The sequence below is a fragment of the Balaenoptera physalus genome, assembly GCF_965194825.1.
Source record: "Balaenoptera physalus genome assembly, chromosome: X".
In the NCBI taxonomy this organism is placed as follows: Eukaryota; Metazoa; Chordata; class Mammalia; order Artiodactyla; family Balaenopteridae; genus Balaenoptera; species Balaenoptera physalus.
In genome coordinates this window covers 86,234,874-86,258,521 of record NC_138903.1, presented here as the reverse complement: position 1 = coordinate 86,258,521, position 23,648 = coordinate 86,234,874, and the positions used below count along the sequence as shown (strand labels likewise).

Sequence of the window (23,648 nt, the reverse complement as noted above, 5' to 3'; positions counted from 1 at the left end):
ATGTGGTACATATATATCCATATGATGGAATATTATTCAAGCATAAAAAGAATAAAGTACTGATACATGCCACAACATGGATGAACCTTAAAATATTACGCTCAGTGAAAGAAGACACAAAAGGCCACATATGGTTATGATTCCATTTATATATAATGTCCAGAATAGGTAAATCCATGGAGACAAAGTAGATTACTGGTTGCCAGGGGAAGGAGGAGGGGGAATGCAGAGTGACTGCTAATGAGAATGGGGTTTCTTTCTGGGCATGATGAAAATGTTCTGGAATTATGTAGTGGTGATGGTTGCAGAACCTTGTGAACATATTAAAAACCACTGAATTGTATACTGCAAAATGGTGAATTTTATGATATATAAATTATATCTCAATAAAAATTAATACAATTTAAAAAAGTAGATGTTTGAAAAAGGCAGGATTGAAATAAAATTGTAACTTAGAATAAAAAGACAATGTGCAAAAGCAACATACATTCAGGCTCTGATATTAAAAAGTTGCATGATCTTTGGTAAGTAACATGAGAGGAGGTGAGTAGCAGAGGAGAGAAGGGAGGTTAATGCTTGTGTACATTTTATTATCAGTCAAATCTCTGATCTGGTAAACAATCAACCAACATCTGGGTGTGAGGCAGGAGATAGATGGGCCACCCCCTGCAACCCAGGGAAAGCAACTGGAGATTCGTTCTCTGTGGACCGATACTCCAAGATGAGAATAGCAGGACAATTGAGAGAGGAGGCTGGGCCCTGCCCAGCTAGAAGATAGGAGACCACATTTTTCTCATTCTCAAAGTCAAGGAAACCTTCCCAACTAGAAAGCTCCTTGGAGGTCAAAAAGGGAGGGGGCGCCACCCCATAGTAAGTGGTGCCAACTACCCACAGGCCTCTTCGGTAGAATCCATCTTGGCTGAGAGATGCGTGCGCACACAGGGGAGGATCCTGAGCCAAATAGGGACTCTGAACCAGGCAAATCAAAAGGATTGGCCAAAGGAAACCCGACCTCAATCTCTGGCCGGGAACCGAAAGCCTGCTTCAAGCCGCTGCAGGCCGAGGCTACCTGAGATCAGGTGGACTCTTCCATTATCAATCTAATGGGCTATTTAGCTGCTGAGTGCTGTCATTTATTATGAAGATGGAAAAAACTGGTAACTTGCGTTTGTATTTCTTCCTTGTTCTGATAATAACAGCTAGTGTTTAATGGAAATTTATTATGTGCCAGGTGTTTTAAGTAAATAACTTCAAATATTTATAGAAAACCTAGTATTTGTTCTCATTTTACAGATGCTGAAACTTAGGTTGAGGTGGGTTAAAGTGAGATGCCCAAGGCTACACAGCTACTTAAGTACCAGAAGCACATATGTTCACTCACATTACCATGATGCCTTCCAAGTAGAGTTGTCAGATAAAAAACAGGACACTCAGTTAAACTTGAATTTAGATAAACCGTGAATCATTTTTTTTAGTGTAAGTATATCCTATTCAATACTTGGCATATACTTATACTAAAAAATTTCATGCGATATGTGGGACACATTGATACTAAAAATTATTCATTATCCATATAATACTTGGGATATATTTATGTTAAAAAAATCATGTAATATTTGGGACACATTGCTAACAAAAGATTTTTTCATGGTTTATCTAAATTCAAATTTAACTGGGCATTCAGTATTTTTATGTGATAAATTTGGCAATCCTATTCCCAAGACCGTTGATTTTTTATAAGCATCCTTTTATAGACTAAGATTATGTAATGAAGACAGTAGAATAATTATAAAAACACAAAAAAGCCCAAATCTAAACTATATTTTGAGAACAGAAATGTTGATATAGATCACTGATAGGCATTATGTGATTCATGGACTTGAATCATACTATTTCTGTAGCATTCTTCACATTTCATTCCTTTTTCTTTCTTAAAAATAGAGTAAAACTAAAAAAATAGTTTATATAAAAATCTAAACTAATGCAATTTGGGGTAGAAGAAAATCAGTCAACAATATCACTGAATCGCTAGTAGAGAAATTTGGCATATGTGAATAGGTTAAATTTCTATATGAAAGGTAGACTTGCAACTGGCACTACTAAAACACCATGAATGTAAAACTATAAACAGTGAAACAGACCAAGTAATAGGTTCATCAGTTCACACCTTAAATGTTTTAGGAATACATTTAACTACAAAACAATCACACAATTTGAAATGGCATGTGCAATCCCAAAGAGACCAAAACGGAAGAGGAAAATAATTTCTGTGGTTTGGCATTAATAGATATGAATGAACGCATCTACAAAGGCATATATTTTTCAAGCAACACAGACTGTGGAGTAAGATTTAGTTCTGATATCACCAATTCTGTCTTCATGAAGAGGCCTCATGAAGGCCTAAAAAGAACATCCTATTCCTCTTGGTGGTTTCACTCTTTGACTCTGGCTTTAGGAAATTAGGGATGGGAAACACATGCCTGTTTACTTTTCTCTCCTTAAGAAATAAATTTAAAAAGAGAAAGGGAAATCTTAACTATGGTTTCATATCAACAACCTTTAGTTTTACCAGAGAGCAAGATAGGAAATTTCAAGACTTTGTTTAACTCTCCAAAAAATGTGAAAGCTGATGGGGAGAGAACCCTTTTGAGGGATGGGATGTATTCTTTTCACCCTAATTCCTATAAAACAAAACCCAAATGATTAAAAGAATAAAAGCAACAGGAGCAAATTTGAGCTCAGAATTTTTTTAAAAAAAACCTTTAAATAACTGACTGTGGTTAACAACACTGTATATTTGTTGAGCCTCACTAAACATTTTAAAATGCTAACTCCTCTACTTCAACATGATTCTCAAGTAAGCATCAATCATTATTTCCTAGCGTTGGGAATGCCAGCTGATTAGATTCTGTCAATGTATAGAACTGTGTTCTCCTAAAAGGATGCTGCTAATTGAGAAAGTTTTTTGGTAGTAACCTCATACAAGATAAGAAACGTTTACAGAAAAAGAAGTCTCAGTTTTACTGGCGTATCTGTTTTTCAAGAGTCAGGAAAAAGCACAGAAGGAGCAAAATGTAACAAAAATTGTCTCTAGGATTTACTGCAAAATGTATTCACTAACCTCATTTTAAGTCTCTCACTAATTGTAAGACTCTATTGCCTTACTGAAAAATATGAATAAATTACAAATCTTATTTCCCTTGTTGTGCATAATTAACAAATGAGACCTATGGACTAAAAATGTCATATGCAAAAAAAAAAAAAAAAAGTTCATGTAAATGCTAAGACCTCTCATATATTCCAACTAAGCTTTCCGAAATGGATGAAACTGGTTTCGAAAATTCCAGGGGGCTCAGATGCCAGCTTCTTTCATGTCAGGTCTACACAAACCCAGCATCTTCCAACCTCGTGATATTTAAAAACAAAAACCACCTCCCACCAAGACCCTTTCCTTACTCCCATTGCCTTCAATGGCTTTTTATCCCAGTGCTGACTTCAGAAGCACTTTGCGAGCACTGTGATCTCACTGGAAGCCGAAGTATATTTGAGGGATGGAGAAGTGGAGCAATTAGGAAGAAAAATGGATCTTGTAGTCACCTTAACCTGGTTTCATATCCAAACTCCCATCACTTATCCTAAAAGCTGTGTGACCTTGAACAAGTTAGTTACTTCATTTCTCTGAGCTTTAGTTTCCACATCTGTAGAATGGAGACACTACTACTGAAATCGCTTGGTTGTTAAATAGATTAAGGGAAATAATGTTTATATAAAACACTGAAGACGATGCCTGGTACAGAGGAATGCTCAATACATGATGGCAGTGATTATTATGTGTAAAAGAAACATCTGAACGTTTAAACAGTAAGCACACATGACCTCATGTGTTTTCAATAGTTTATTCTGCACAACCCCCTCCCTCTTTTTTGGAAGACATGAGGATGCGACCCAGGACTAGAAATGTAGCATCTTGACACCATCTACCCTCATAAGCATACTGAACATAATTTATAACTGTACCATATTATTGGCACCTAAGGTAATTTTAAAAATCCATGTATATCACCATCACTTGGCACTCATGAAAAAAAAAACCTAGAAATTTATTCTTTTCTCTTTTGAGTTTTGGATCATCCTGGGTACCTGTGTGAATACACTTGTCAAGATTGTGATTCATTTCAGTATCGGAAGCTGTGTTAGAAGAGAGTCACATAACCTTAAAAGAATGTATTGGAAATATCCTGGTGAACAAATTGGCAACATTGGTGCCAGAGGCACACTGTGATCATGCCCCTGAGTGTTTCTTCATACATCAGGGATATTAGAAGGATTCGCAGATGATACTGAGTCAAATCATTTGGCAACAATATAAAGAAACCTGATACGTATTATATTGAAAATCTTTTTACACACTAAATGTGAGTCACCGAGAGATTATTCTTTAATGAAAACTCAATGAAAAAGGTGAAATTCTCTCCACACCTTTTATCTTGAACTGTCCTAGGACCTGATCCTCTTTTAGCTTTAATTCAAACAGTGCTTTTGGAACTTTCTTTTCTTTTACCTTCTTTCTGTTTTATGCTAACCTTTTTAGAATTTGAAATTGTGTCTCTTAATCACCTCTTTTAAAGTAACATAGAACACTTAAAATTTAAATCAAAGAAGTGCTGACCTGGATACTGTACATTTCTATCTTTCTTAGATAGGTATGATGATTCTAAGGCTCCATTTTTTAATGCATCTTGTTGATAAGATTTCTAAAGTTTCCTGACCCAGGAATTTTATGCCCAGAGTAAAAATAATGGGAAAGAGTCCTATTTATTTTGTTCCTCTCAAATCAGGACCCATAATCCAAACATTCTGAGTAGAGCAGCATACCCTTGTGAACACAGGATGGCCTTTAGGAGCTGAGAGATCCGGTTTAAATCTTAGCTGCCTAGCGACCATCATGCTTTATCACCTTGGGTCACTTACTTAACTGTGTTAAGCCTGCTCTGCTGATCTACAAAATAACTGTACTTCACAGTGTTGGTTTGTGATTTAATGTGATATTGCATCGAAAGCAATTAAGCACAGTGCCTGGCACATAGAAGAAGTATGCAGTAAATGGGCTGGTTATTATTACTATATAATTCCACAGTTGGGCAGTACCAATTCAGGATCTGCACTCCATTTCCTCTAGCCCAGGAGCAGGCTCACATATGCTCATGTGCACTGGGGAGAAGGAAGACTCCTTTTTGATATGGAAATCTTACAATATCAGTTAAAACTATGAAGAAATGAAACACACAATCTCTCTCAGACCCCAAACCTTTGAACAGGTGACAGAAGTTGCCTTCTTGAGCCATGAGAAAAAAGATATAGATAGAATGAACGATAAGTTTTGGGGGAAAATTCTGGGGTTTATATACTACATTTGACAAATCTAAGAAACAAAAACATCATAGAACATTTTGCTATGTAGACTAATAATGAAATGCACACATCGTCTTACTTAAGGTTCAACACACCTTATGAGATTGTGGCAAAAACAGAGGGATGAAGTTTCCTGGGGGAAGGCAGTGGATTTTTTTTTTTTTTTTTTTTTGCTGTTATTGTTTGTTGTTTAACATCTGGAGTTAGTTCTGTCATCTCCCTGAGAAAATGAAGCACATACTCTCATGCCATTTGATGTGGAAATAAGAAGTTTGCTTTTCTTTCTTTTGTGAGTATTTATCTCAGAATGCCACATTCACTTGGTCTGCTTAAAGGAGAATTAGTCTACACTCAGTCTTCTACCCCAGGCCTCGCAAAACTTTCTTACACTTTCCCCACCTGACCCATCGGAGGCTGCTGGTTCTGCTGGAAAACCATCTACTGGAGGATTTCAAAGAGAAGAGAAGATGAACATTATAACCTTTTTGCTGGTTGGGGTTCTCATTTAATTCCAGGCATAACAGGAGGCAAAAAAGGTAGAGATGGAAAGGTGGTCCAGACCAGTGAACTAGGGCTAGAGCAGCAATGTCCTTTCCTTGTCCCAGAGATGTGCTGAGCATGACGATGAAAAGGAAAGGCAATTCTATGTATGATGCCTTTTCATCATTTTCCAAAAAAATTTTCTTTAGCAAAATTCTCCTTCCTTCCCATTTACTCTGCTTCATATAGGTAGATACCTACCACATTCTTTGCTTGAATTGTTCTGGCTGCTAGACATTTCTGCAATTTGCTGCACTTGCCTGTAATCAAGGGTAAGGGTTACTGGGAAACACAGATCCCAATATATGTTACCACTACTGATGTGTAACTTGGGCCGAGGTCCCTATTTGTTAGTACAAGTGGGTGAAAATCCTAAAGAATACCAAAGGTCATAGTAAATCTGGACTCATCTACTCTTCCAGGTCTTTGTCAGTCCCATTTGAGAATGATCATGGCAGGTTACAAATGGGAAGAGACTATGTCAGCCGAGATGAATTTTTCAGCATTTGAACAAAGAACTGAACTACCAGATGATTAGAGAAAAACCTACATAAGATGGTAGCAGTGGTTTGGGCACAAATTTTATGGCTTTTCATTAAAAAAAGGAAAGAATCCTACTCTTTAATTAACATCAAACAACTTTAGATGTTCCTTTTCTCTAGTTTCACTGTGTTTAGAGGGCATGTTGGATTGAAGGAGTCATGACAAATGCTCAGGGCAAAGAATTTTCAGCTGCAGCAACCACACTGAGAGTCAGTACCTTTGAAGACTCTATCAGCACCGTAATACTGCTAAACTTTTTTTCTTTCCCAGATATTTCCACTTATTACGGTGCAAGCGACCTATAAAATTCCTCTTATGCAAGATCTAATGAATACTTCATCAACCAGTCAACTGTGATTGTAACTGAGAAGTCTAACTTTCTCACTGGGGTAATTGAAACCTTGATTAGCTTGCTCGAGTGCTTAGGTGTCTCAGTAATAGACACCGAACATATGTACTGATACTGTAGTTAGATGGAGATTTAAGTTGTGCTCACTAACCTAAGTAACTATGGTATGAATCACAGAGATATAGGCTGCATAACCAAATCAAACAAAATAGATATTTTCTGCCCTCTTAGATTCCAGAGATGCTATGTTCCTTCCTTCCTCGACTACACTGCCCTCTCCCACCCTTAATTTTTACCTTCCCCTAAAGCTCTGTCCTCAGCTCATTCCCCCTCCTTCCTTCCTCCTCCTTTCTCTCAGTCTGTTTGTCAGAGAATCAATCTATTCCTACTCAGAGTTGAAGAAAAAAAGCCCTTCCAACAGCCTACAAGGCCTGACATGATCTGGTCCCCCCCACTACTTGTCCTGGGTCATTCTGTTCTATCCCCGCTGGTCAACTTCCCTCAGAGACTTTCCACTTGTGTTCTCTCTGCGCTCAGACAGGGCTACCGAGTCTCTGCTTCAATGTCTCCTAATCAGTGAGGACTTCCCTGACGACCTTACCTAGAATAATCCCTAATGAACTTCCTAGCTCCATTCTTCCCTACTGTAGTCTTCCTAACATAAAAGGTCAAAACCTAGTTAAACTTCAGATACGCTTCTCATTTTCTAAGAATTGGAAGCTGGAGTTCGTCGATTTACATAATAATAGTTTTCAGCCTGGGAATTCTCAAAACATGAAATTACCCAGAACCTCTCTACACATAATTCCCTACACATCTCATATTTCTTTATTGTGGAAAATCGGAGTGGCCTTGAAATAAGCATGATCCACCTTCGAATGGTGGGTTTCTTTCCTAATCATCCAAAGGTTGTGGTTCACTGACCTCTACATTTATTTTCTTAAAAATGCCAATGCTTAGTGTTTCTGAGGGCTGAAATCCATGACATTTGTCACAGGGACATAGCGCCACACTCTGCAGCGAAAGTTCACTTGTGTAGAGATGAGTGTTTACATAGAGCCTCCAAGGTTAAAAGAAAAGATGTTTTCTAACTTTGAAAAGGAGATCTTTGTTTTGAATGAGATATTTGCATGATCCACACACATTCATAACACACAGCTTTGCCAGTGATCTTTTGGTTTAAGACCAAACCGTCTCAGGTTCGGGAGGAAAGTTTAGATGAAAAGTTCCTTGAGTTTATTTGTATAAATGACTCCCTCTTGGCAGAGGGGAGACTCATAGAAGAAATTGATCTGCTGCAGGAGAGGATGCCAGTTAAGTGAATTCCAGTATATGTTCACTAAAGCAGCCCTCTCTTGTATTCAGCACAACCAGCTTACTGTTCAGCCTCCTTAGGAAACAAATAAAAAATTAATGCATCTTTCACATGCTGTACATATCAGGAGGTTCGACAGACAAACAGATCTTTGCACACTAGTGTGGTCGTGAAGAGAATCTCAAAGGTAAATTATTCAAAATGAGAAGAAGGAAGAAAAGAAGACTGTTATGTGCAAATCTCCTTGTATATTAAACTTGCAGTTGGTTACAAAGCGGTCATGCACCGATAATGAAGGCTGGATGTAATCCCCAAGGCCTTCTTTTAAAATTTGCCTTACAACTGCAAAAACATGGGATCTGAAGTTGGAGGAAAAATTGCCTCTCCCGTCACAGTCCATTAGAGTGCTGAACTCTGATTAGCTAGAAGTTAATCGACAATCTGGAGCATGGAAGAGGTTTTCAAATGCTGCAGGTTTCTGCAGATGTATTTTTCTTAGTAGGTATTGGAGTATCCCTCTTTCCATCTGGGAAAGAAAAACAATTGAGTTTGACATGCCTCTATGGACCTCGACTTGATTAAAATCTACGAAGCACTTTGGGCGCCTATAGGAAGTTAATCTATAACTTAAAAAAAAATTCTATTTTGAACCAAAGGAACAAAATAAAATTCTGAAGTGACTGATAAGATATTTTAATGGGAAAGCATCTTGGGGAGGGGTGGGTGGGGGGAAAGGGCAAAACAAGTGGTATGTTACAGCTCTGAGAGCTGAGTTTACAGCCTTATTACTGTCACCATCTTAGAAGATGCAAGAGGCAGCACAATCAATTAGGTTTGTGATGAGACCAATTTGGGTGGGTTGAAAAGCACCTTGGAGACTTGGAAAAGAATATCAGATTACCTTGACAAGTAGAAATATACACTCAGAACAGGAAAGACCCTCAAGAAATGTGCTCCAGTCCTCTGCCTGTGAATAGGGTTCCATGACCTCCTGCAGGAACCTATGCTGATACTTAATCACTTCTAAAAGGAAATACTTCCTGATGTCTAATTAAAAGCTGTCAGTTTCTTAAGCCCATATCTTGTCTATTGGCTGCTGAGAAATAGAAACCTGGTCAATATCTTCCTTAAAAAATTCGTCACGGAGGTATAATGTGTCCCCAGGAAGCACTGTGGTGCCTGAGTCCCACAAAAGTAAAGCTGATCCTCAAATGCAATGTGGGGCAATTTCTGACTTTGTAGGGTAAATGCTGGGAGGAGGAATGGGGTAAGAGAGGCCCTTAGGAAAATTAGTTTGGACTCCAAATTAAGCCGCTCAACATCGTTTTCTAAAATAACAAGTCTCTCATACAGAGTCCTCTCTATATATTTAATAATGTTTAGGTTTTCCACTGGGTCTTCTCTCTTTGTTGGACATTATTTTTTAAATTATAGGTTTCTCCATCCTCATATGTATGTCTCTCCCACCCCCAAAAATGAACCAAGCTGGGAAAAAAATACCCTAAAAGATGGGCTAACCAATATCTAGAGTAAGGCTATTCCCAGTTTTCCACACTCTAATTCTCGCAACACATCATAGCATTTGTTTTGTAACATTTTAAGGTGCAACTGTAAACTTGTAAGATTGGTTCCAATATATCTGTTGAAACCAGGAATCCCATCCTTCAAATGGCCACCTTGGGAAGCCATAAACTTATTTTGGTGAGGACCATTACTCTGTGATTGAAACTCCTCTTTCAGAATTGAGCTCTGAATCAAATAAAATCACTCTCATTATTTTAGATCCACAATATTTTTGACCAGAGATTTTGTTACCCAGTTCGACCATACATCTTATTCATAAAACTTGGCTCGATATCACTTTTGGCTGATTTCAAAAATCAAATCTACCCTCAAATTGCAAAGATTTAGTACCCCTGAAAAGATCTAAAGCACAGGCCACATAACCCTTAGGACAAATCTAAAACAGGCATTTCCAAAATATTTTGGGAAACGTCATTATCTTTCTTTTTTTTTTTTATAAATTTATTTATTTATTTGTTTTTATTTTTGGCTGTGTTGGGTCCTCGTTGCTGTGCGCGGGCTTTCTCTAGTTGCGGCGAGCAGGGTCTACTCTTCATTGCGGTGCGCGGGCTTCTCACTGTCGTGGCTTCTCTTGTTGCGGAGCGTGGGTTCTAGGCACGCGGGCTTCAGTAGTTGTGGCACGTGGGCTCAGCAGTTGTGGCTCGCAGGCTCTAGAGTGCAGGTTCAGTAGTTGTGGCACATGGGCTTAGCTGCTCCGTGGCATGTGGGATCTTCCCAGGCCAGGGATGGAACCCGTGTCCCCTGCATTGGTAGGCGGATTCTTAAGCACTGCGCCACCAGTGAAGCCCTGTCATTTTCTTTCAATTAAGATAACAATGTGGGTAAAATTCCTTTGACTCTACACATTTCTGGTTTGTCTTTAAAAAATAGTCATACCTCATATACTGCTGATTCACGATTAGTACTCTAACACTAAGAATCAAAAACCTTTTTCTAGTGAATTTATGCATGTTCTTGTGTCTATGCTGTCTGCTTGATGCCCTTAATTATTTTCTATTTGACTGATTCCTAACTGAACTTATTTCTGAGGGAAGATACACATCAAAAAAATGTTCATATATATATATTAAATTTGCATATACATATTAAAATTTATATATATATATATAAATTTTAATGAAGTGTTAGAAATTCCTCTGGGCTTATTGCCATTGATAATTTTTCTGTCCTTTTGGTGATGGGAAAGACAGGGAAAGGAAGAAAAGGCCCAGGAAGCAAAAAAGCTAAGGCAAATGGAGCCTTATTTGCACCCAGTGACTTGTACCTTCTCTGAGAAGCAGGAAACTTTCATTGAGTAACTACCATGTAGGCGGATCAGCGAAAGTATCACAGACAAGGCTCTTGTGCTTCTGGCACTTAGGGGTCATCCAAAGAAGCACTAGAGTGTTAGTCCTCTTTCAGTCAATCTCCTAGACTGTCAGTTGAAATAGTATTCTAGAGTCTAGAGTCTAGATCCTCTTTTTTTTTTCAGTCATCATTGAGAATAAATGTCACATGGGAGGGAATCAAATTCTTTGCGAATAAAGACTCTGTCTTGGACTAACAAGGCACCAATTCTTTCACAGAAGTAAACGAAAATGGTTTTGCTCAATTTACTTTTCACAAAGCCATCTTGATTGCCAGTCAGAACTCTGTGCTCTTCTAAGAAGAAAGTGATTGTTTGATGAGTTGTTGTCCCACTTTCCAGGATATTGACAGTAAGATGTCCTTCCAGTAATTATGGGGTAGCACCTTTCCCTTTATTGACGTCTGAACAATCAGGGTAATTTTCATACATAGAGAAACATATATAACACTAAACAATGACTGGAAGCCAAGCAACACAAATAAAAAAAGGAAAGCTGATGAGGCACAGAAAAGCATGGCAAGATGGCCCCTAGAGGTCACAGCGGTCCTGCGTGAACCTGACACTTCCATGCTGTATTGTTGGTAAGGGAAATGCCATTTTCATTAAGTTGAAGAGAGAGAGCATACCTCTAAACCTCTCTTCCCTCAGATTAAATTGGAGACCCCAAGGACTGCTTCCCTAACCATCACGTCAAGATACGCTCATCCTTTTTCATATATGTTAATATATGTTAAATATGTAACATGGATTCAGATAACCAAAGATTTCCTTTATGTACATTTGCTTCAGTCTTGGCTTAGTTTAACAGCATCTGAAAGGGCAGGCGCTGTGTTGGTTTAGTTTGCTTCACGTATGATATATTCAGATAAGCACTCAAGTATAAGCTGAACAGAGCATCTAATACAAAGGCGGCATGTAATAAGTATTTCTTAATTAATGAAGACAGTGATGATTAATTTAGTGTAAATACTAGCTTAGCACGTGTGATAACAACATTCTGACTTAGGTTTATCTCTTTTGACAGTTTGGCCTTTTTTAAAGAGCTGTGCTTAATTTATGGGAGGAACAACTCTAAGGGCAGAGGCAGATTCACCATGAAGCTAAATGAAGCAAGGGCATCAGTACCCCTCACTTGCATGGGGTGGGGGAGGGGCGCTGGCAACGTGTTCACCTGCCCATGTGTTTTTGTGAAGTTTGCAAAAGAAAAATATTTTCATATTCTTTTTCCTAAATGGATCATCCCAATTTATATAAACTCAGACCTCACAAATCTGGATCTTCCTTTGTTTAAGGGATGTATAAAAACCTGAGGAGAACTCTAATGAAGAATAAGGGAAATGCTGAAAGTTTGGGAAATGCCAAACCACGAACCAAAAAAAGATGGATAACTAAGCTCAGGGAAGACAGGATTAAGGGATATAACTCTATCTGTGGACACGGATATAACTCTATCCATGGAAGTGGATACTTATTTAAAGGACAAAGCTTATCTGATATCTTCCAGATTTCCAGAAGCAGAATAACAGTGCCTGCGTTTGAACTCTAAGAAGAGAAACTCTGTTTGAGAATTAAAAAGAATTTTATAGTAAGAATGGCAAAGCAGTGGAACCAAGTCAAGTTATGAACCTGCTTTCTCTAAAAACCTATTTGAAGAATAGCTATTTAGCTGCTACAAGGCTCTGGAAAACATGCCAGGAGCCTGAGTTACGAGATAAACCCACGGGGAATTCCTCACTTTCTATTCTAGGATATTTTGGCTCTAGAAGTATGTATGTCTGAGTCAGTAGTTCATAAAACAGGAAAAATAACATGAATATCTTGTTATTCAATCCCTTGAATCTGGGGTTGCTATAGCCAGAAAGAGTTGATCTGTGAAAATACCTGAAAATTAAATTAGAGTGTGGATCACTTCACAATTGGGTTTGGATAGGATAGAGGGCAGGACCAGGGCATCCTGCTTTAAGATTCTCTTTTCAAAACTAGAAATAATAAGGACATTGTTACATGGTGGTGATTGTATTCTGGGAAGCAAGCCATTCCATCTGTATACGCACATTGCAGCTACATTCCACAATGTAAAACCCATCCCACTTGTGATTATATCCTTGATCATGACCTAGATTTGGCCAAATATCACTGCTTCCTTACTGATGGAAATATCCTTGTCTTACTATGCTAATGATCTACTGCCCTCTCCTTTACCTCCTTCCTCCCTGGATACTATGCCATTATTTATAGAGGAGTTTTCTGGCTTCATCATGAATCTTCTGCTTAAGTTGCCTTATTTATTGGTATAGAGGGATTTTGCCATTAGGCCTGACACGTTGGACAAATAACTTACTAGGGGATTTAGGGAGTTTACAGACACACTGGATTTTATTTCCTGTACAAAGCTTTGCAATAATAAACGTTGTATTTTAGATTTGACTTCTTTCAGTGTGAACTTCTGTATAATGCCTTTCTGACTCACAGATACTCTACTACAATGAAATCTCAATGTTACTTTCTACATACTGTGCATGTTTATGCTTAAGTACTATAAAGGTAAAATACAACACTATGATATACTTAAGAAATTTAATATGACTAAATTTTATCCTGTAAAACTTAACGACTATTTTTCTTCTTTTAAAATGCAGCAACTCCCCTAAATAAAAGTTTTATTCCCTTCAAAGGGTTTTTAAAGATGGCAAGACTTAGAGAAGGTAGAAAGATCAGGTGCATGTTTGAAAAATAGTCCTTCTGTAATGATTTTTAACATAAACAGAAAAACATCCTAGAGACATAAGCAGGGGAGTAGCTGGCCATGGATAAATAATGAAGATTTAAGGGGTCATAGTCAGTCATAAGGGAACAGTAAATCACAAAGTAATGCTGACAAATGAGAGGCTGGATACTAGAATGTACCAATAAAACAGTAAACATGAGGTACTTCCTGTGCCTTTGGATAGCTCACTCAAGAGTTATATGTACGTGGAAAATATAGGTCACTTTGGGATTTCACAATGATGAGTGATGGGGTGAATGTAGATAAGTTTAAGTACTTAGTCAAATATTTGCTGTATCAATGTTGATGAAGAGTCAAAAGAATCATTAAAATAATGAAAGGTTTTGGAAAAACTGGCCAAGGAAGGCCAGGGGAAGGGGAAGGAGACAGCTAGAGGGCTTTGAAGCATTTAATACAAAAGACATTTATTATTAGATGTCTAGCACACAAGGAGCACGATCGCCAGTTACAAATATGGTTACGGATCAATAAATATCTGCTGGTGACTATGTGCCACACACTCTGCTGTGTGACAAAAATCACAGACAGGTGAGATACATTTATTCCAGAGGAACTCACAGCATAAAGGAGAAAGCAGGTCTGCACACCACCAATTATAATGAACACAGTGTGACATCACACTAACCACGTGATGGAAGCATACAAACTAGGGAGTGATGAATTCTCCTTGGAGTTGAGGAGGAGAGATTAGGAAAGATGTAATGGAGAAAGTCACCACTGAACGGAGTCTTGAAGGAAGAAAACGATTTCACCAGGTGAAAGGACGATGGCGCACATGATGGCATTCTAAGCAGAGGAAAAGAAGAGTGGTTGGGGGCGAATTAGACTGTCAAGGGTTTCCAAGTGATAGTTTAGACTTTACTGTCACCCGTGGGCGGCCACTAAAGGTCTGAGAAGATGGGTCTCCCAGTGAGACCTAGGTTTTATCATTATTTTTTAAATTTTTAAAATTGAAGTATAGTTGATTTACAGTGTTGTGTTAATTACTGCTGTACAGCAAAGTGACTCAGTTAAACATATATATACATTCTTTTTCATACTCTTTTCCATTATGGTTTATACAGGACATTGAATATAGTTTCCTGTGCTATACAGTAGGACCTTGTTGTTTATCCATTCTATATATACCAGTTTGCATCTGCTAATCCCAAACTCCTACTCCATCCCTCTCCCACCCGCCTCCCCCTTGGCAACCACCAGTCTTTTCTCTATGTCCCTGATTGTGTTTCTGTTTCATAGACAGGTTCATTTGTGTCATATTTTAGATTCCACATATAAGTGATATCATATGGCATTTGTCTTTCTCCTTCTGACTTACTTCACTTAGTATAATAATCTCTAATTGCATCCATGTCGCTGCAAATGGGAGACCTAGGTCTTAGAAAGAAATATCTTGCAGTGGTATAAAGATGGTTTGGAGGGTACTAAGTCTGAAGTCAGGATGACTGAAAAGATTACTGCAGGGGAGAGACAACAAATACCAAAACTAGGGCAGTTGAAGTGACTGTGATTCAGACAGAATCAACATGAACTGGGGGTTGAATAGAAGTGAATGGTGGCAGAGAAGAAGATATCAAGTCGTATAATTAACCAAAACAGAGAATATGTTTATTTAATTAACAGAAGCAGAGAATATGTTTATTTAATTAACCAAAACAGAGAATATGTTCATTAATTAGTTATATAATTAACCAAAACAGGAAATTGGGAATAGATGTAATGAGTTCCATTCTGAATATGCTGAGTTTGAGACAGTTGTGGGAAATCTAGTTAGAGACACCCAACAGACAATAAACTTGAGGCTAGAGCTGAAGAATAAGATCACAACTCAAGAAAGAGTAGAAACCGTGAGAATAGATATGAACTACTCAGGAAAAATTATTCAGGACAAAGGGTAGACCCTTGGTAATGCTCACATTTAAGATTGAAGGACAGGGATCCAAAGGAATAGACTGTGGAGATATTCCTACTGAAAGTCAAAACCAAGAAATCCTGCCCACGTTATGACAAAGGATTGTTCTACTGATCGGGATACGTGTGTATCATAGTATAAGGCAGAGTAGGGGGAAAATCAGGAGTATAAAGCATATATTGTATATCTAATATACTATAGGCACTAAAAAGACACAGAAGTACAGTATCTTTTGCCTCCAGGGATACGGAAGTAAGTTCAGGACTATTGGCTAAGCAAGACTTGGGTCTCACTAAGGCTTGGGTCACTCCCAGCAGTACCCTGCTGAGCATGCAAGATGAGGGCAGCAGTTCTGTCTCAGGGGCAATATATAAAGACATGAATGTCACCTGGAAAGGAAAGGGGAAATCAACAGTCCAGTTGATACCACATCTCTTCTAGTGAAACTCCTAATTCCCATCTTCTCTAAAACCCCTCTTAAGGAGGGACTGCCTTTGAAAGTTAAAACACAAGAGACTGTATCTGTTTTCTGTGATTTCCCTAGCAGAATCTCACCTCCACCCCCTTGTTTGCACGTGCTATATTAAGGGTCAGCAAGCTTTTTCTGTAAAGGGCCAGATGGTAAATATTTTCAGCCTTGTGGGTCATATGGACCCTGTCTCAAAGACTCAGCACCACCGTTGCCATCATAGAGTGAAAGCAGCCACAGACAATACAGAAACAAAGGAGCTTGGCTGTGAGCCAACACAACTTTATTTATAAAAGCAGAGGGCAGGCTGGGTTTGGCCCCTGGGTCATAGACTCCTGATCCCTGATCTATATCACGGGGGAAGCCAATACCAGAGGATGCCAATCTGAAAAACACAGATCATAGAGCTGGATTATGAGACCAAAACAGACAAGTTGAGTTGTGGAATGTCCTTGATGGGGAGAAAAAAATCCTAGACCTAGAAAGATTAGGCAGCCACTTACATGATGTTCTTTCAGAGGTACAAGAAAGGCTGCCTTTCTCCCCAACATTTCCTCTATCAGCTAGCCATGCTGCAAGAAGTTCTTGACAGCAGAATTGCTCTGCCAGATTAAGGCACTGTCCTGAATTTAAAGGGCATGCATGTAGTGGAGAATTGAGTGACACAGTGCTGCATTAGTTTATCAGATCAATTAGCTGACAGCTGGCAGAGAACAAGGACCAGGGCAAAAAGAATCCAAGATGAACTCAATGTCTTTGTAAGTTCCTTAGAATTTTTCACTTTTTTGGCACTAAAAGTATGCTTTTACTGTACTACATGCTTTGCTATACATCCCATCTTTTGTCAGAGCTCCTGTCTGCTTCTAGGTAAAGATCTCTGTTTGCATAGCCTCCATAGTTCAGATGACAAGGTTATAATTACTTAATTGAAATGATAAAGCCCTTGGGAAGACTCTTTCTCTCAAGGGGGGCAGAATTCATTTTTATTTCTCCTATACCACATAAGGATACACAACTTACGAAATAGTTAGGGTTTGTATAAAAAAAAATCATCTAATTGTGACTAGTGAAGTCTTCTAAACAAGAAAACTCAGTGATTCCTATACTTACAGAAAAAGTTATAGTGCTAAAATCTAAGTCTTAATTTAAAATACTGATTGTACAAGGAACTTTAATGCTGAAACCTGTCAGCCATTGCCATGTGGCTTTCCCATTTGGCACATTTTTTTTTCTTTCCATTGCGTTTATTATGTTGTAACACATAATTTTCCTAATAATAATGTTTATAGTTTATTATCTCGCTTTCCCCACTACAAGTCAAATTTCATGAGGGCAGAAATTTTAGTAAACTAAAAAGTGCCAGTAGCTAGAACAGTATCTTTAATTCAGTGGGAACTCAGTAAATATTTGCTGAATGAATGAATGAGAAAAAGCAAGCAAGCAAGCTGGAAAAGCAGAGCTGTCTTGTATCAGCATATTCCAGCTAAAGACAGAAAACAAACAAAGAAGGGTACCTTGGAAATAAACAAATAATCTTTTCTATTTAAAGTTCTATTCCCCAAGATCCTTTTTTAAACTATTTAAATGAACCCAAGTGTGCATTTCACAAAAACATCTCCTTCATTTGTATTTTGCGAATTTGCAACTTTTGGCAATTCAAACAATGCTGAGCAGCAATGTACTTTTGGGTTGTCTATTTTATAGATACTTTCCAGGCACTTACAAAAATATTCGAGCAGCAATATCTACATACATAAGCAGTTATAGTTACAGTAATAGTTATAAATTAATTTGCCCTATGCATTAAAGCCTGTTGCCTAAAGGATTATCTAAAACTTATTTGGCCTAAATAATGCTCAAATGTAATAAAAATGTATTTCTATGAAAATATTATATGCTTTAGACTTTTAATATAGTATGAAAGAACAACTACATAATTATGATGTATTAAAGAAGCTTAATCTTAAATTGATTTTTTATTTATAAATCTTGTATTTTAAACTAAGGAGCAAGTACTTGGGCAAATACTTTCTTAGAGATGTCATCTGATGAAGGAGAATGGCTTGTAACACTAAAAATAATTAATCTTCAAAATAAACTTTCCAGGTTGTAAGGGACATCAACCCATATCTCCCATCTGGAGATTACAATTGGTCATGACAGTTATATTTATTATTTCATCCACATTTTAGCTGATCATCTGTCTTGCTCTTCCGAATCACTGTTGCTTTATTTGTCTCTAATGTACATGAAGCTTGTTTCTTTTTCTTCTAGACCAAAGACAACTGAGCAAAAACAAATTCTACACTATTTCAAACTATACTGTCTCCATATAAACAAGTTTGGCTCTTTTATGCACTATTAGTGAAATCTGAAAAAAATAAATGACTTCAACTAAACCATCATAGTGAGTAATCCACTAATTTGAACACAGAATTTATAAGATCTTGAAGAATAATAGACTTTTAACATCTTCCAATTCAAAATGCCAGGATTTAAACGAATGACTGGTCTATTCCCTGGCTTTTCGGGAATACCATACAATCTCTGATTTGCCTAAAAGTCCTATCAAGAAAATCAGGACATTCTGATTATTGTGAGACCAAACACTTGCAGAAAATGAAATCAAAACAGTTATATGAGCAAAAATAGAAACTGTTTCATCATCAGGATTATAACATGTTTTAGCTCTAAAAAAAAAAAAAGGGCTTCAAAGACTGTATTCTATGACTTTGAAATTTGATTCAAGGAGAGAATGAGAGGAAACAAAAGGAAAACATATATATATATTTAATATATAAATATATTTATATAAATGTATTTATATAAATATAGATAGATATATTTAGAAGGATATTTGGTCTGACTTCAAATCATACTATTACTTTTGTGAAAGGTTTTTGTGATTAAATTACAACCCATTATAAAATTAACAGTTTGCATTTGTTAACTAAAAGACAGCATAGCTGAGGTAAATAATGGTTCTTAAATCAAAATGTACAGCAGAGACAAGTAGCAGAAGGCTTATGAAGCACTAGTGTGAATGGGCCCAACTGGCAATTCACCAATTACCAATTGCCACAGGCAAGTTTAATGAGGGTATTATGTAAAAACAAAAAGAGAAAGCAAGATTACACCGGTCTATTTACAGGTAACTTCCAATAGTCAATGATGGTTAGCATGGCACCAAAGACCAGGTATTTTGAAAAAGGCATCATGAAATGAGCTAATTAATATGTTAAATCACAACTGAAGGGATAACCAATGGCACTATACACTAAATGCTGATGATCATATACTTACAGGCATAAGCTGCTAGGAAGTACAAGTAAGTATACACTTAGGGCTTAAACTTTCACAAGACTTTTTATTATTATTATTTTAAGAAAAATATATTCACAATTTAAATACATATGTACTTGCACAGACAAATGTCTGGAAGAATATATGGCAAGCTATTAATATTATCTCTGGGTAGTAGGATTTCAGTTAATTTTTTTTTTTCTTTTTTGCCTATGGTTTCTAATTTTCCTACAATTAACATGCATGATTTAAAAATTTTACAAGTCATATGAACCAGAACATCTTTCAATGATACAGAAAATATTAGTAATTAAAACAATACTTTACAGTGATCAAGTCAATAATTGAAATTATTGTTAATATATTAAATTGATGTGACAAATAGATGCATTATTAATTTATCTAGTACAAATTCTGCTTATTAATTTGAGTCACCTCGCATGGTCTTCCAAATGAAAATTAAAAAAAAAAAAATCTTTAGCAGATAACCCTAAAGCCGGGTTTCTCAATCTTGCCAAGGATTATTTCTTTGTTGTGAGGGACCGTCCTGTACATTGTAGGATATTTAGCGGCATCCCAGGCTTCATCCACTAGATGCTAGCAGCACTTCCTCCTTGTTTGTGACAACCAAAAATGTCTCTAGACCTTGCCAAATGTCTCCTGGGAGGCAAGATCATCCCTGGATAAGACCCACTGCCCCAAACACCAGACAAGTCAGTCTTTAAGTAACTGATTTTGCCCTAGATAATCTGCATCAATTAGCCTATTGCTCAGGATGGCTGTCAGTCATAAGAAGTAATTGAAGCTTGGTTACTGCTTGTCCAACCATATGATAGATAACCTTTAGATCATAATAACTACCTGAAAGCTGCTTCCCTGGAAATGAAATAGTTGTCTTTCCACTTTGAACTCAGCATGGAAAACTAGGAAATATACATGTTTACCACTATACATAAACACCAACTCAGTTGGGGAATAACAAAAAAAGGAAGGACTTCTTTAAATGTGAAAGGCTGCAGTACACATGTCTCTTCTTTGAAGCCTTAAATCAGACAGAACAAATGCCTCTCTCCTCTGCTTTCTCACAAGCCCTTTGTATATATGTATCATTTTATTATTAGAATTTGTTCCTTTGACGGCCTTTTCCACTAGAATGTGAGCTCTGGACAGCCAAAAATTTGATTTTCTTCATCTTTGACTGTTTGGTTCATTCATTGTTATATTAATTCACTGAGTTAATATAACTCAATGAGTATATATGTGTGTGTGTGTGTGTGTGTGTGTGTGTGTGTGTGTGTGTGTATGTGTGTGTGTGTGTGGGTGTATACACCCACACCCACACACACACATATCCTTAGTGATTAGCCTACCCATGGTAGGCTAATTATAGTGCTGGTCACTGAGGATATGGAGATGAACACATTACAGGGTAAAATATGCTAGGATGGAGGTACGAAAGTACCCAGAAGGGATATCTAGGCTAAAGTTGGAGCAGTAGGGAGGGCTTCTTAGATGAAGTGACTTGAACAAGTTGTTAAAGCAACTGGAGAGGAAGTGGGGGGAGGAGAAGAAGAGGGAGGAGACATATTGGGCAAAAGGAGCTCCATGGGCAGGGTTCCAGGGAGAGTCCTGCCTCCTACTGCCTCGTACAGGGACTAGGGCATGTTTTCTGATAAACAAATGAGGATGAAGCAGAATGAAGAAAAACAGCAAGCTGAGAGGGTGATACCAGTAGCATTAACCTCTGGAATCTTCCTGCTCAGGTTTTAACAGGCAGGCTTTGATAACAATCAATAGCTTTGGCCAATCTCAGGGCCACTGGAAAAGGTCAGCTCATATATTTTCCCGCTTATCTTATAACTTTCCTGCTAGTGAAACCGAGCAGGACCCTGTGGGGCTCCTGGGCAGGAAAGCCTTTCTGTGTCCCCTGTTTCTTGTTTGTAGAGAATAGACTCCAGCCTCCGTGACCTTCCTTGAGCTCCAAATGGCAGATTCAAACAGTTGCTAATCAGGGAAGGGAGGGGACGCAGAGACAAGGGAGGGGCAGCCAAGAAACAATAGTGCAGCCTTGGGGCACGGTCCTGGTTCCGCCTCAAGGATACACATAACAATATCTTTGAGCTCTTCCTCAGTACTAAAACTCCCAACAAATGGAAGATGAACTGCTTGATGAAGCATTCTTCATTCCAGAGAGAAGGTCATAGTTTGATAACCTCAAGAACCGCAGCTCATCAGGAGACCACGGGAGGCCAGATTAAAGGAATGCAGACCCTGCACATACTCTGATACTTACTAGCAACCCTGCCCTTGAACCATTGCTATTAAACTCCTCACCAAACTCCCCTGGGTTGGGACACACAGTTTTGAGGGGCATGAGCCTGCTGTGTCCCCCTTTGCCTGGCAAAGCAATAAAGCTATTCTTCTCTACTTCACCCAGAACTCTGTCTCCAAAATTCGATCCAGCACCACTGCACAGAGGCCGAGTTTCAGCATCACTTCCAGGTGTTTGGATATAATTCAATAATAACTTATTTATGGGGAACACTTCCTTGAAAAATTCTATGTGAGGTGTTATTGCTAGAACTAAAGATATTGCATTTTGTTTCCTGGTTCTAGTTATTACTAGACTTTAATGAGAAAAGTAGGCATTGAACTGATTTTGTTAATATTTTCAGTGTTAGCTATTATGTTTTCTTAGATTTCTAAAGGGCAATATCCAGCTTGCCATAAACAATTCTGATAACTTTGAGAAATATCTTTAGAAACATTTATGATATCCTAAATTTTTATAATATTAATCTAAAATGTGTACCCATTTAAAAACCATTTATACCAGTAGGCATTTTTCTCATGTTGGGGAATGTGGGTTTTCTTTAAACCATGGATGCCATTATTACATATTCCTTTAGTTCCTTATGATATAATATTTAGCTTTTTTATACAAGGAACAATCATATCAGAAAAATAGGACATCTACTTCTGGCCCAAAGTAAACAGTCAAACAGAATACAACAGTTGATAGGTGACATCGGTTTCTAAAGAAGAATTCAATGATGTCTGCATAATACAGTAAAGTCTGCTCTCCGGCACAGCTGGGGAATGAAGTATTCTGGTCAAATATTCTGCTTAATAGAGTTACCATGTATTTTACATGGATTGCCTATTTTCAAAGAGTTGCAATAGCTCAAAATAAACCTAAGGTTATGTAGCCAGGGTGGTCCCATCTGAGCTCAAAGGGAATTATCTGGGTGTGTGTGATTAAATAGGGGGAGCTGGTGGGCCCTTAGGGCTCTATCTGCATGAAAGGATTTATGCTGGTACTTTATTTATCCTTGCCTTCTAGGAAAAGGAAGATACCTGCCTAGGTGCCTGAACAAAAGGGAGGAAGAAGGGCAATGGAGGGGATTATGGTTTTAGGATCCCCTTTAGGTCTCTAGGACTTCAAAAAAAACCTTTTAAGCCTCCAAGGAGAAAGGGATCAGAAGAGACGAGAAATAAACTTTTTAAGAAGGGTCTCAGGAAGCGTGGCTACGTCTGCACTGAGCATAACCCCACACTCAAGTACTGCAAGGATTGATGGCAAAATTGGAGCAGCAGGAGACTGCAACCTTGGCCCGGATGTGGCCATTATCATTGAGGGCAACTCAAGCAGCTTTGCCAGCAAAAGGCATTCAGCAGAGTGAGAGCTGCAGGAGGACAGAAAGGGCAGGACTTTGTCTATTTTGTTTAATGCTATATCCTCATCACCCTAGAACAGGAGGCACTCAAATATGTGTGGGCAAATGTCAAGCGGTGACTATAGATGACACATGTTTGAGCCCATATGAGATGACTCCAGATGTACTTGTGGGAGTGGAGACTTTGCAGAGAGCTTGAGTCCTGCCAGTGGGGGTAAAGAAGAGATAATCTGGGATATCTGGATTATTGTTACTAGTGTAAACATCTTAATTCACAGGTGATGAGACAGTTAGCTTACAAATAAAACTATATTATTTCAAGAGGCACATCAGGGTCTTTGCTGTTTCTCAAGGGCATCTTCATAATATTAATTACCATTTTATTGGCAAAGCAAATATGCTTTTGCT

General features: G+C 37.9%; 1 protein-coding gene across 6 annotated transcripts in view; it reads right to left on the bottom strand.

The window, feature by feature from the left end:
• Window positions 1-23,648, bottom strand: part of DIAPH2 (diaphanous related formin 2) — an 865,471-nt gene that overhangs the window by 193,751 nt on the left and 648,072 nt on the right. The window contains exon 26 of one of the 6 annotated variants that reach the window (XM_082447366.1): window positions 1,687-14,665. The exons of the other annotated variants lie outside the window; for them this stretch is intronic. Coding sequence (XP_082303492.1) covers window positions 14,591-14,665 — 75 coding nt within the window. The 3' untranslated portion in view covers window positions 1,687-14,590. Of the gene's footprint in view, window positions 1-1,686; window positions 14,666-23,648 lie in introns of those variants that run through there. 6 annotated transcript variants of the gene reach the window in all.